Consider the following 13,831-nt stretch of genomic DNA (forward strand, 5'->3'; position numbering starts at 1 on the left):
GGTTTATTGGGTTTTAGGGTGAAGTTTAGGGCTATGGCTTACAGAGGTGCGATGGATTTTGTTAAAGGATAAAGGGTTGTCAGGTTTTAGTTGGGACATAATATATTACTGTGTTGTCGGTTACTACCTAAAGTTTATAAAGCATATTAACCACTGTCTGAAATTTTTAAATCATATTAACTACTGTATAATATCTTCATGGTCCAACCCAGTGTTTCCAATGTTTAGATATCAAGATATGGAAGCTTTGTAAACATGGACACCCCTGATGAACATGGCAACACTGCTTTGCACCATGCAGCCATGCGCGACCAACGGACAATAGCCATTGTTCTATTGCAACATGGGGTCGATCCATCAAAGAGGAATAAACAAGGTGTGATGTCATAGTTGACATTGGTGATGTCATAATTATACTTTTGCACATAAAAGTGTATTTTACCCATAGCTTGATTTTAACGTTTAATTGTGCAGCTAAGTTATCTCTTTTTGTTGTTTTAATTAGTTATATTAATCTTCATATTTGAATAAATGCATTAATATATATTGTGACATAAACATAGGAAATTCATTGTTAAACAATTACCCCATTGTTACAGGTGAAAGGGCTTGTGATGTCACAATGAGCAGCCAGATGAAGAAAATATTGGACGTTAAACCTGTGCGCCAGAATCATAATATGGTGCAGAGGTTTGAAGGGCCATTGATGAAGGTGATTGTTGTGGTATGATTGTTGTATAAAATAACTGTAATAAGTTCTGCGAATCTGACCCTGGTCTGGTGCTCATTGAGCTGGTCTATTTTTGTGTAAAGGAATAAAGGATCTGGTGCAACCAAAACATAACAGACAAAAATACAACCAATTGTAAAATAAGCTAATTCTGCATTGTATTAAACAAACCATAGATGAACAAAATGGAATATATTTGAATAAGAGACTGACGATGCTTCTAATGATACAATTTGTTGGGCTTGTTTTTGCTGGTTGCGTTTTCGTAGTCTATTGTCTGCTAAACAATATTGTCTATTATTGAATAATTAAATAAATTATGACATCACAGAAGAAGCGATTCTTAAGCCCTCGTTGGCATTGGGTGGTGCTAGAGAGGGGAGTGATCTCGTATTTTGCTCGACGAGCAGACGCTGCAGTCGGATCAAAACGGAGATTCTTTAAATATTTGACCGAATCCACAGTTACGGTTCGTTGCTTTTTGCATCATAAACACTGTTTTCAAAATATATTATGGACGGAAGTAAGAAATAGTTTTCCAATTTAAATAGAGGTTTAATGCTCGTTTCAGGTACAGGATATATGTGAACGACAATATTCATCAATGTTACAGCAATTTCCACTCTTATAAAAATAAAATTTATACATTATTATATCACGTATGTTTAAAAGTATGTTTCAATATCTATTGTTGCAATTACATCACAGACGCGCGAGGACAACAATCACGGGTTCGTCGTTCGTTTCTTTGACGGATCTTTCCACCACTTGATGGTGAACCAGAGCAACAAGCCGCTGATTAATAGACAGGTTGTGATGTCATAATCTGAATGTGTTGTGATGTCATAATTATTATTGTGATGTTGTGTTCCGTAACAACATATTATTGTATTTATGTGATTATTACAATGGTTATATTTGTGACAATCGGATACATTTATATGCATGTCCCAACTTTTCAAACGCAGGTTACATCATATTTTAGCAGCATAGTATTAAACTTAAAGCAGCTTTTACTTTTACAGACTAATAGAAACCTTAAAGCGAGCTTCATAGAAATAATATAATTACAGAAATGGGTGGACGCGATTCGGGAGCACGCTGAGTACAGCAACCACTTTGTTGCCGCTGACAACGTCGTCGACAGCGATTCAGAATCTGATGACCCGATTATTCCAATCATAGATATCAAAAATATTGTGCAGGTTAGTTAGTAGGGGGGTCCGGGTTCAAATCCAGTCAAGGGTTGGAGAACCAGAAATCTTGGGTTCGAATCTAGGCCGGGGTTGGAGAACCAGAAATCTTGGGTACGAATCCAGGCCAGGGTTGGAGAACCAGGGATCCCGGGTTCAAATCCAGGCCAGGGTTGGAGAACAAGAGATCCTGGGTTCAAATCTAGGCCAGGGTTGGAGAACCAGGGATCCTGGGTTCAAATCTAGGCCAGGGTTGGAGAACCAGGGATCCTGGGTTTGAGTCCAGGCCAGGGTTGGAGAACCAGAAATCCTGGGTTCAAATCTAGGCCAGGGTTGGAGAACCAGGGATCCTGGGTTCTAATCCAGGCCATGGCTGGAGAACCAGGGATCCTGGGTTCGAATCCAGGCTAAGGTTGGAGAACCAGAAATCCTGAGTTCGAAACCAGGCCAGGGTTGGAGAACCAGGGATCCTGGGTTTGAATCCAGGCCAGGGTTGGAGAACCAGGAATCTTGGGTTCAAATCCAGGCCAGGGTTGAAGAACCAGGGATCCTGTGTGTGAGTCCAGGCCAGGGTTGGAGAACCAGGGATCCTGGGTTCAAATCCAGGCCAGGGTTGAAGAACCAGGGATCCTGGGTTCGAATCCAGGCCAGGATTATAACAACTTCCATCCAGACAGCTGAAGTCCACCAGAAAGTTCTCCAAACCCACGTAGAACATCTTACGCCATTAATCCAAAAGTTCATCGCAGATGAAACTACGGGCAATAAAGACCGTGAGTGTTTGGTCTTGTTTGGTTTTATTTGTGAAATGCGTGCATATTAATACTAATGGGGGATATAGAGCTATGGTATATGGTATACAACACCTGTGTACTAAACCCCTTGGTTTCCTGGTTCTATAAGTTCCTATTATGTTTTTTAGGGAAATTTTTGTTTAATACATTAAAAATTGACTGTATTTAAAACAGAATTTGCTGCTGGTTTTAATTAGAAAACTGGTTAGATCCCGTTTATTATATTTTATCACTGACAGTGAGCATGAGGTGTATGAAACCTTAATCAAGCTTTTGTTTCCACCCAGGCCAACTAATGCCCACCCATGTGCTGGGAAAATGCCATGAGATCCTGGGTTCGGCTACAGACATGATGAAGGAGTTCCAGATGTGTCTGAATGTAATGCAAAGGCAAGAGCAGGTGGGCGGGTATGGGGATTGCATTGTCTTTGTATATAGGGGGTGGGGGAAGATGGGACACCTTTTCATTCTATTTTCTCGTCTTATTTATTGGTAAACAAAGAATATTCAAAAAAATATAAAATCGTATCCTCACAACTCCCATAGACCGCTGTCAATTGTTTAAAACACGATCAGAATATTTGAATATTATGTGCTAAAGGTGTCCCATCTTCCCCCACTCTACTATATATGGGGTTAGGGTTGTATCATTATATGTGTTTGATGGGTTAGGGGTTGGATTGTAGAGGTCTTACTTAATGCAAAGGCAGGTGGGGTGGGGTGTGTAAAGGTAGGCTGAATGCAACAACAGAAACATCATGTGTGTCTGTGGGTGAAGGTTTGTATGAAGAACAATGTAATGCAAAGGTAGAGACTGGTGAAGCGCATAAATGTAACTTATTCATCCTCACGTGGTCGGAAAAGACAGTCGGTATAACACGGATGTTCATACACCTTGTGCCAGCTTACGAGTTACCATGTATGTTCTTTTGTGGGTGATTTTTTTTGTGGATATTTACATTTTTTTTGTATGGCTGACAATTTAGACAACCCATTAGTGACCACTTGGTTGAAGCAATTGCTGTTGTCTTGCCCAAGGACACATACGCCCACAATGGTAGCCACAGTTGGTGTTAATTTTACTTTGATCTTCGCTATCGGTTTTAAAAAGATTCTTTTCATGTGCTTGAGGTCCTACAGTGAGGCACGCCGTAGACCTAAATTTAGACCAGGATTGGCCCAGTACCCCAGTTTTCGAAGAGATAAATAAATTTATATTCTGACGTTAGGCTGTAATGTTAGCCATTGGTGATTGTTTTTCTGTTTGGCCAAGGATACAGACGCCCCAATGGTGGCAGTATTGAGCCTCTGTGTTAAGATTTATGTACTTGGCAATATCCTGTGGTGTTAGACTTATATAAAAGTTGTATTTACCATTGCAGGGGATTTATATTAAATGTTATATATGTAGACTTATAGTAGGGAGGGGGACACCTTTAGCGCGTAATATTAAAATATCCTGATCGTGTTTTAAACAATTAACAACGGTCTGTGGGATTTGTGAGGAAACGGTTTTATAATTCTTTGAATGTTCTTTGTTTACTACCAAATGGGACGAGAAAATAGAATGAACAGGTGTCCCATCTTCCCCCAGCCTACTATATACTGAATTAAACATATATTTGTTTTTATGTGTCTTGATATTAATATTTGTGGCGCATTTTCCAACCGTTATGTAACAGTAGTGTGTTACGTCATAATACGGTATAATCGATCAAGTCAGCCACACTGCGGTTAACGCCCGCGCACACACGGGTGACAACCAGTTGCGTAATTTACTTGATCGCAAGATTGTCTCGTCATAAGGATGATATCGTTTTATAAAACGGTGTTTGATCGGGATAATATAAAGACGAAATAATAAAGTTCGTGACGAAATAATAAAGTTTATGACGAAATGATAAAGTTTGTGACGAAACACTGAGCGTAAGAAACATCGTAGCGTTACTCGTGAATTAGATGTTGTTACGTCACATTTAACTTAACAATAAAACGAACGAGAATCGAATTAGGTCGAATAAAAAGTTTATTATCGAACAAAGGGCACTGTGACGTATGAATGGCCGTAGGGTTAACTTAGGCATCGAAAATCTTTAGCCGATCACGTGGGTTCTCTCACCCTGGATTCGTTGTTTTGTTTATGACGTATAGGTCACGTGTTTCCTGAGTGTTAGATCGGTAGTTTAGAAAAGTTTGCGACGGAAACATAGATTAGGGTAAGATGGTTAAGTAACGGATAGATTGGGCCGCTGGGGTAAGATGGTTTGGTAACTTATAAGTTGGGGTAAAATGGTTTAGTTAGTTTTACATTGGGGTAAGATGGTTAAGGTTTCGATCTCTTTTATTGCGTGCTAAAACACCGTAGGTTAGTTTAGAATCTTTAGATACGTTTTTATTCCTGTTGAAAGTGGTGCAGATGTTTGTGGTTCAGCCGCCGTCTATTGTCTTTATTAAAAGGGTTGTTATAGTTTAGCAACCACGCGTTTATTTGACGTTTTTCTTAAGTAGTTTTAGAGACGTTTGCAACAGACAGTGTTACATAGTAGGTTGGGGTAAGATGGTTCAGTAGGTTGGGGTAAGATGGTTCATGTTTTCATTCTCTTTATCGTCTCATTTAGTAGTAAACAAAAAATATTTAAATAATTATAAAACCGTATCTTTACGACTAAGAAAGCTATGTTAATTGTTAAAAACATAATTAGGAAATATAGGATATTATGTGGCAACAGTATCCCATCTTACCCCACAGTACTATATGTATTATAATAGGTTTATAGTGAAACAATTAAAGTTAAATGACTATTGTTAAGCAATAGAGGAATTGAAAGAGGATTGTTGTGTCATAACATGAATCATGTGGATATGAATTCATATTATGACATCATACATAAAAAATTAGAGCACAATATTTAGCATTTCAGTTGAGGTTGAATGAATGGTTGTAACTTACTTTATTCTCCCGTGACCGAAAAACGACAGTGGTTATAACATGGGTGTTCTGTTTCATACACCCGTTTTATTTTATATGGTTAAGGTCTTTCTCAGAGGTCTAGGGTTTTAGGCTAAAGTTGGCTCATTACCCCAACACCCAGGCCACTTATTTATACAAGCATGTATGAATGAATGTAGCTTATTTATCCTCACATGGCAGGACAAAGATAGTGCCGCTTACAAGTTACCACGTATGTAACTTTGTGTGGTTAGGTTGATAGTTTTGTTGTTTAGATTCGAGAGTCGAAACTGTTAGACGAATGCGAGAGAAACCGGGTTCTTCAGCAATCATTACAAGCGCTCGCTACCCAACACCACAACCTGGAACTCACCATTGAGTCTCAAGCGGGGTCGGCTAGGGAAAGTCCTTCGAAGATGCCCTGCACCCCGGAAGAAACGTGAGTTTAGGATTTCTATTATTTATGTAAAAAAGTTTGGACAATTGTTGGAGAGTTCATAGGATTTATATTGCTTGTGTAAAGGGATGTATGGACAGTTGTTTGTTTTGTGGTCTTAAAGTACTTGGTTAGCAAACAGTCTGGCCCTCTTGCAAAGTGGTTGGTGTGCTGACTTTAGCCCAAAGTTTTACAGTTAAGAATCGTCACCATTGTGTGCAGATGTGTCCTTGGGCAAGCTAGATAAAACTCTGGTGATGTCTCCCTTTATGGTGGACAAGACATCTGTGAATTAAGACCAATAAAATAAAAACCCGGCACAAATTTGTGTGTATGTGTTTATGGACAAGACACTTAACGGCAAACCTTGATGATATTCCGCCATATGGTAGTCAAATGGCAGTAAATTAAGACCAATAAAACTATACTGGAATATCTGTTTTAGGCTTAAAATGTTTCTACAATTTGCGCTGAATATTCATAGAAATCATATAAACACAGATTAAACGAAGCGACATGTTCGAGGCATTGCTCCAACAACTCCAAGACCTCTAGTGGTGGGTTTCTAAGCGATGAGGACGAGTTTTACGACGCAATATCGGGAGATTCTGACGACGAGGATGATGTCATGAACTTCGAAGACGTCTCATTGGTTGAGGCTGACGAGGAGCCGAAATATCACGCTGTAACGAGAGGGGATTATGACCCGACAATAAATTCTGATGAGTCACAATCGAAATCGGAGACGAGCTCTCTAGCCCCTGTTGGTGGGCATCGGGATAGACTTGCGTGCCCGATGTTTTCAAGGGATGAGTTCAGTATATGGCACATATTGCGACAATGCATCGGGAAGGTGAGTGTGGTTGGGGTGTTTGAAACTTGTTTTAGTATTAACACACATGGTATGTAACTTATGGCCTGTATACAATATAGCGTCGTGTGGTGTTTTCAATTTAAACAGTAGCCCCTACAAGGTGGCTGAACACAGTATCCGGCGTGCGAATTCCCATGCAAATCCATTACCGAGTTTCGCATGCGGCAGCGAAATCCGAACAAACAGACAAAACGGAGATTCCGGATACTGTGTACAGCCACCTATATACTTAAGGGTGCTTGCAGCTGTGGCCGTTGAACCACCCCATCATACACCTTCTTATAACTTATTATTGTGCAATAAATTGGGAAGTTCGACGAACATTTTAGGGACTGAACAAAAAGTTTCAGCAATGCTTTATGTGGGAGTGAAACTTTTGCTTTGACATTGTTATTTTATATGATTTTTGCAAAAGTTCCCAAGGTTTAAGCTAAGCTTTTGGAATCTTTGGTTTAGTATTATTATTTATATGATTTCTATAGGAGTTATCCAAAATAACGATGCCGGTAATATTCAACGAGCCCTTAAGTTTCATTCAACGCTTGTGCGAATATATGGAATATAGTTGTTTGTTGGAACGAGCGTGTAACGCAGAGGATTCAGTCCAGAGGATGGAGGTGGGTGATGTATATATTGTGTGTATAATGTAGAGTGTATAGAGCTTATACATTAAATTTGGGCTTGTGTATATAGTAGGGGGGAAGATGGGACACCTTTTTATTATTTTTTCTCGTCCCATTTAGTAGTAAACAATAAACAAAAAAATCAAACAATTAAAAAAAAACGTATTCTTACAACAACCATAGACCGTTGTTAATGGTTTAAAACACAATCAGGATATTTAGATATTGTGTGCTAAAGGTGTCCCGACTTCCCCACCCTACTATATGTAACGTATATAATAATAAATAATGGGTTGGGGGTTGTTTTGTTGTATGGTGTAACTTAGTATTAGGACCTCACCCATGTATAAAATATACATGGTTGGGTGTATTAGGTGGTAACTGTGGTGTAGTTGTTACTTCCCATGGACTGCCTCACTGTTGAACCTCACCAATATAGAATGCTAAAGTAGAAGACGCAATAAATTAGTGACTCGGAATTCAGTAGGGCCTTTGTTTGGTTTAAATTTTCAAATTTGTGTTTATTTTTTAAACTGACCAAACCCTGGGTTGAGGTTCATAATATGTTGTTGGGTGACGTGCGTTGATCCGTTACCATGTCACCTGACGTCACGCTTGATCGGTGATGTGTGACGCTTAAATCTCCTTTCATTCATAACCACTGAACCGTAACATTCCTCACAGAGCAAACAATGAATATTATGAAACACAATGTGACTTTGTGACATCATAAATGTAACAAGTCATTCGAATATCTTTAAAATATTGATAAATATGACATCACAGTATAGCTAAGTTTTGTAATTATTATGACATCGTATTTTGTTCCTGATCCAGCACTCATATTGTTGGACAATTCTCGTTGCATCATAACAGAATACACCAAGTGCTACTAAATACATAGCAAAAACAATCGTGCCTAACTAATCTTGTACAAAATATATATTTTGCCAATAACTAGCATTATCAGGTTCCTATTCAATTGGAAATCCAAATATTTTATTTTACCATTAGTTGGACTCAAGTGCCACATTTATCACATCACATAAGGTGTTTATGACATCACATAAGGTGTTTATGACATCACAAATACAAAGACCAAATACAATTAACACAGGTTTGAATCATAATAAGCTTCATAACAGCAACAAATATTCCTTAGGAATAACTAACGTAAACATATACACCATACGGTTACTAACTGCCTAGTTGCGTAATATAAAACACATACAAAGAGCTTATATCATATTGTGGGCATTTTATTCTATATGAGTAAGGTCTTACTGTGTTAAAAAGGTGAAATTTAGGTCACATTTGGCCCATTAACCCAATTTTATGAAATTGTAATTTTTGTATTGTAACTTAAATTAATTAAATATTTTAGTTTCAATATGTTTTATATGGGTGAGGTCCTACAGTGAGGCACGCCGTTGGACCTGGGATTTACGCCAAAGTTGACCCATTACCCCAACATTGTATATACATAACTCTTTTTACCTCATGTTACCACCCACATACGTCCCCATAATATTTGATGACAATTCATCATCAACTAATTAGTCAGTAGCTTGTTTCCTAGCTCCCTGTAACCCATTGTTGTGTAAACTCAAATTACATTGATTTATGTAGCACACTTTATTATAACTAAGTTAGTCCGGCGCCGTAGCATAGTGGTTAGCGCGCCTGCCTGTAACCAATAGGTAATGGGTTCAAGGCTCGACGCTGCTACCATTGTGGGCGTGTGTGTCCTTGGGCAAGACACTTAACGACAATTGCTCCAATCCAGATGGGTTGTCCAAATTATCAGCCATACATAAAGAAAATTATAATATCAAAAAAAAAAATAATCACCCACAAAAAAAAAAAATTATAACTAAGTTAAAGTAAAATATTCAATGTGGGTGTTTTACTCATTGTACGGTCACTATAACACATATAATATATAAATTTGAACCTTTCTTTACTTATTGGTTGCAATGTTATTGGTGGTGCCAAACTCCTATAAACACAGGGGAGGCAGGGATAGTTAGACACACAATCCTGTGAAACAAATCTAACTTATTGGTTGTAATGTTTACTGATGTAGAAAATTCAAGAGTTGGCCTGCCCACCCTGCCACCCCAGGTTTGGCGCCCATACCAACCCCCATTATAGTAACCCTTAACCCCCCAACCCCATGCTAACCCCCTCATAGTATGTTGCAGCATTCGCCGTCTCAGCACTTGCATCCCAACTTGATCGACTCGGAAAACCATTCAATCCATTACTGGGGGAAACATACGGATATGAAAGGTGATTTCTATGTTTATTTTGGTAGTGTGACTCAGTGGTTAGAAGGCTTGCCTTCAGTTTAAAGGGTTCTGGGTTCAAGGCTCGACGACGCTGCTAATGTGGGCGTATGTGTCCATGGGCAAGACATTTAAAGCAATAACTCCAACCCAGTGGTTACTAATGGGTTGTCCAAATTGTCAGCCATACATTAAAAATACCATAAAATTACATACGTGGTAACTCGTGAACAGGCACGAGGTGTATGAAACAGAACACCTGTGTTCTAACGACTGTCATTGCCCCGCCATTGGAGGATAAATAAGTTACATACGTAGTAACTTTTAAGCAGGGACGAGGTGTATGAAACAGAACACCTGTGTTCTAACGACTGTCATTGCCCCGCCATTGGAGGATAAATAAGTTACATACGTAGTAACTTTTAAGCAGGGACGAGGTGTATGAAACAGAACACCTGTGTTCTAACGACTGTCATTGCCCCGCCATTGGAGGATAAATAAGTTACATACGTAGTAACTTTTAAGCGGGGACGAGGTGTATGAAACAGAACACCTGTGTTCTAACGACTGTCATTGCCCCGCCATTGGAGGATAAATAAGTTACATACGTAGTAACTTTTAAGCAGGGACGAGGTGTATGAAACAGAACACCTGTGTTCTAACGACTGTCATTGCCCCACCACGTGAGGATAAATAACTTTCATTCATTAATCCCACCATAAGCACACACATGAACACAGGATGTTTGGCGTTACTTTAAACATATGCTGATCATGAGTTTGTTGCCAAAGTAAATATAACGATTAGTTTGCCAACCATAAAACATACTGCTTGGGCTCGCATGAACTTTATAAAACTAGATGTCAAAATGCCATGAAGCATTCAGTGTTCTTATATATCATATTAAATTAAATATTATTTTATATATTATTCTTATATTTGTTAAACTTTGATGGTGTTTTGGACCAGAGTTGGCTCAATACCCAGGATATAAGGAATATTGTTATTCTGGTTAAACCACCATGTTTGAAAGCTTTTAAAACAGAAGTCTTCTTGTTTATGCCAAAGTTTACAATGTTATATTTCGTAAAGTTATATTAACACTAACGCATCCAGAACAAAATAAAGGCTGATTTTAAAAAAAAATAAAAAATAAATCAATTTCTTTATACATATATATTTTTTATAAATTTTATAAAGAGATACCCACTCTGGCTTGCCACTGGTATAGCAAGATATAGATTGGGTTAGGGGCGCCGCAACATGTACAAGGGTTTTGGGGGTTGTACTTTGGTTACAACATGTTATATCATGTGATACTGGCGGACCTTGTACCTATACACAAACAGTAGTGTTGCCAGCTACATTATTTACCCATGAAAATATTTGCGGCAACACTGGTAGTTGCCTGGAGCAAAATAAATATTTGGTGTGTAAACACTGGTCTAACCTCAAGATGGTAAAGTTACGTTTAAGAAGCCGTGCGTTTCGTTTATTAACTTGTCGGACAAAATATTTCCCTGAAATTTAAACATTACATGCAACTTTGTGGAACATGAACTTTTAAATTATTTCTATATATTTTTTTTTTCCAAAATGTTTAGAATTATGTTTTGTAATTAACATATGAGACTTAGGCCAGAGTTAGCTCTGTTTTCCAAAACTAAGTCAATACTATTTAGGTGTTAGCATATACCTTTTATGATATCGAAAGGTATATTTAACAAATATTATGTCTGCATTTCAGATATTTTACAACTACATTCTAACAATTTATGAGTTTAAATAATTACTATTTGGTAATATACACAATTTCCACACTAACACATACTTTTCCATCTACAGGTCGGACCTTGGTTTCACGTGGGTGTCGGAACAAGTATCCCACCACCCCCCTGTTTCCGCCTTCCACGCCACCGGCACCAAACACCCGTTCACCTTCCATGGCTCGGTTCACCCCAAACTCAAGTTTTGGGGCAAGTCGGTTGAGATTGAACCAAGGGGGTGGGTGACGCTGCATCTCAAAAAGTGAGTAAAACATATATTATAGGGTGGGGGAAGATGGGACACATTCTCATTTTATTTTCTTGACCCAATTTATTAGTAAACAAAAAACATCCAAAGAATTATAAAACTGTATACCCAAGACTCCCATAGACCATTGTTGATTTTTTAAAACATGATCAGGATATTTGGATATTATGTTCTAAAGGTGTTCCATTTTCCCCCACCCTATTATATATATGTATTTGAATTTATGATGTTGTAGCCAAGTATTGTAAAAGAGATCTTCCGGCAATTGTTGGTATCTGTTGTTGCTGTCATTTATAAAATCTGCATAAAAAACATCTTCTGTCACTTGTTTTGTGTTAAGATTAGAGCGTTGGTGTTTTGAGATCACAAAACAATTGCGATTCAGTCAAGAAATTATATGTTCAATCTATGTTTGACAACTATAGATGTATGAGGTTTTCTATGTTTACCTTTTTAAACAAATTTGTTAATTTACCAACAAAGTCAATCAATGTTTAATTAGTTAAGTCACTTTCGCTAACCGGTTGAATAATTAACATTGTTTAATTAGGTGATTGCAATGTTGGTTTACTATCAGTGTAAAGTAGGTTACTATCTACCTTAGAATGGTGGTTTAAACAAGCCTATGGATAAAACAGAAGTATAAAGTAATGGTAAAACAATGGTCTTTACAAAAAGTATAGTTAAAAGTTAAAGCAGAAGTAAGACTTATGCGAGAAAATGTGTCACATTTTATCATCAATGTAAAGCAGTTTACTAATCTACCATATGTGATTTTAACTAAGGTGCTCCTAATATTATATCTATGGCACTCCATAAGTCCGATACAATTGTTTGTTTTGATGACATCATAATGAGTAATATTACATCACAGCCCCGATGAGACGTACACTTGGACGAACCCAAAATGTTCGGTTCACAACATTGTTGTCGGGAAACTTTGGATTGAACAACATGGGGTGATGGAGATAACTAACCACAGGTGTGATGTCATAATGGTTGGATGTGATGTCATAATGGTTGGATGTGATGTCATAATGGTTGGATGTGATGTCATAATGCTTAATGTGTGATGTCATAATGGTTGGAATACCACTGAGGATGGTTAAAGTTGATTAACTGAAACTGCACCATCCTCAGTGTTAGATGGGACAAGAGTGAGTGTTATATAAAGACCAGCTTGGTACTTGTAACACTCACTCTTGTCTCATCTAACACTGAGGATGGTTAAAGTTGATTAACTGAAACTGCACCATTCTCAGTGTTAGATGGGACAAGAGTGAGTGTTATATAAAGACCAGCTTGGTACTTGTAACACTCACTCTTGTCTCATCTAACACTGAGGATGGTTAAAGTTGATTAACTGAAACTGCACCATTCTCAGTGTTAGATGGGACAAGAGTGAGTGTTATATAAAGACCAGCTTGGTACTTGTAACACTCACTCTTGTCTCATCTAACACTGAGGATGGTTAAAGTTGATTAACTGAAACTGCACCATTCTCAGTGTTAGATGGGACAAGAGTGAGTGTTATATAAAGACCAGCTTGGTACTTGTAACACTCACTCTTGTCTCATCTAACACTGAGGATGGTTAAAGTTGATTAACTGAAACTGCACCATTCTCAGTGTTAGATGGGACAAGAGTGAGTGTTATATAAAGACCAGCTTGGTACTTGTAACACTCACTCTTGTCTCATCTAACACTGAGGATGGTTAAAGTTGATTAACTGAAACTGCACCATTCTCAGTGTTAGATGGGACAAGAGTGAGTGTTATATAAAGACCAGCTTGGTACTTGTAACACTCACTCTTGTCTCATCTAACACTGAGGATGGTTAAAGTTGATTAACTGAAACTGCACCATTCTCAGTGTTAGATGGGACTAGAGTGAGTCACAGCAGCAAGCT

The 13,831-nt window shown here is 38.1% G+C and overlaps 1 protein-coding gene across 1 annotated transcript in view; it reads left to right on the forward strand.

Moving 5' to 3' along the window:
- LOC100180319 (oxysterol-binding protein-related protein 1) overlaps positions 1-13,831 on the forward strand; it is a gene marked incomplete in the record, with an annotated part of 18,100 nt that overhangs the window by 1,551 nt on the left and 2,718 nt on the right. The window contains 13 exon segments of the mRNA XM_026835137.1: positions 238-376; positions 600-712; positions 1,062-1,199; positions 1,439-1,540; positions 1,804-1,935; positions 2,597-2,696; positions 3,005-3,117; positions 5,943-6,106; positions 6,605-6,956; positions 7,460-7,594; positions 9,795-9,892; positions 11,734-11,916; positions 12,797-12,906. Of these exon segments, the coding sequence (XP_026690938.1) occupies positions 238-376; positions 600-712; positions 1,062-1,199; positions 1,439-1,540; positions 1,804-1,935; positions 2,597-2,696; positions 3,005-3,117; positions 5,943-6,106; positions 6,605-6,956; positions 7,460-7,594; positions 9,795-9,892; positions 11,734-11,916; positions 12,797-12,906 (1,879 nt within the window).

This window comes from Ciona intestinalis, chromosome 7, assembly GCF_000224145.3.
Source record: "Ciona intestinalis chromosome 7, KH, whole genome shotgun sequence".
Taxonomy (NCBI): Eukaryota; Metazoa; Chordata; class Ascidiacea; order Phlebobranchia; family Cionidae; genus Ciona; species Ciona intestinalis.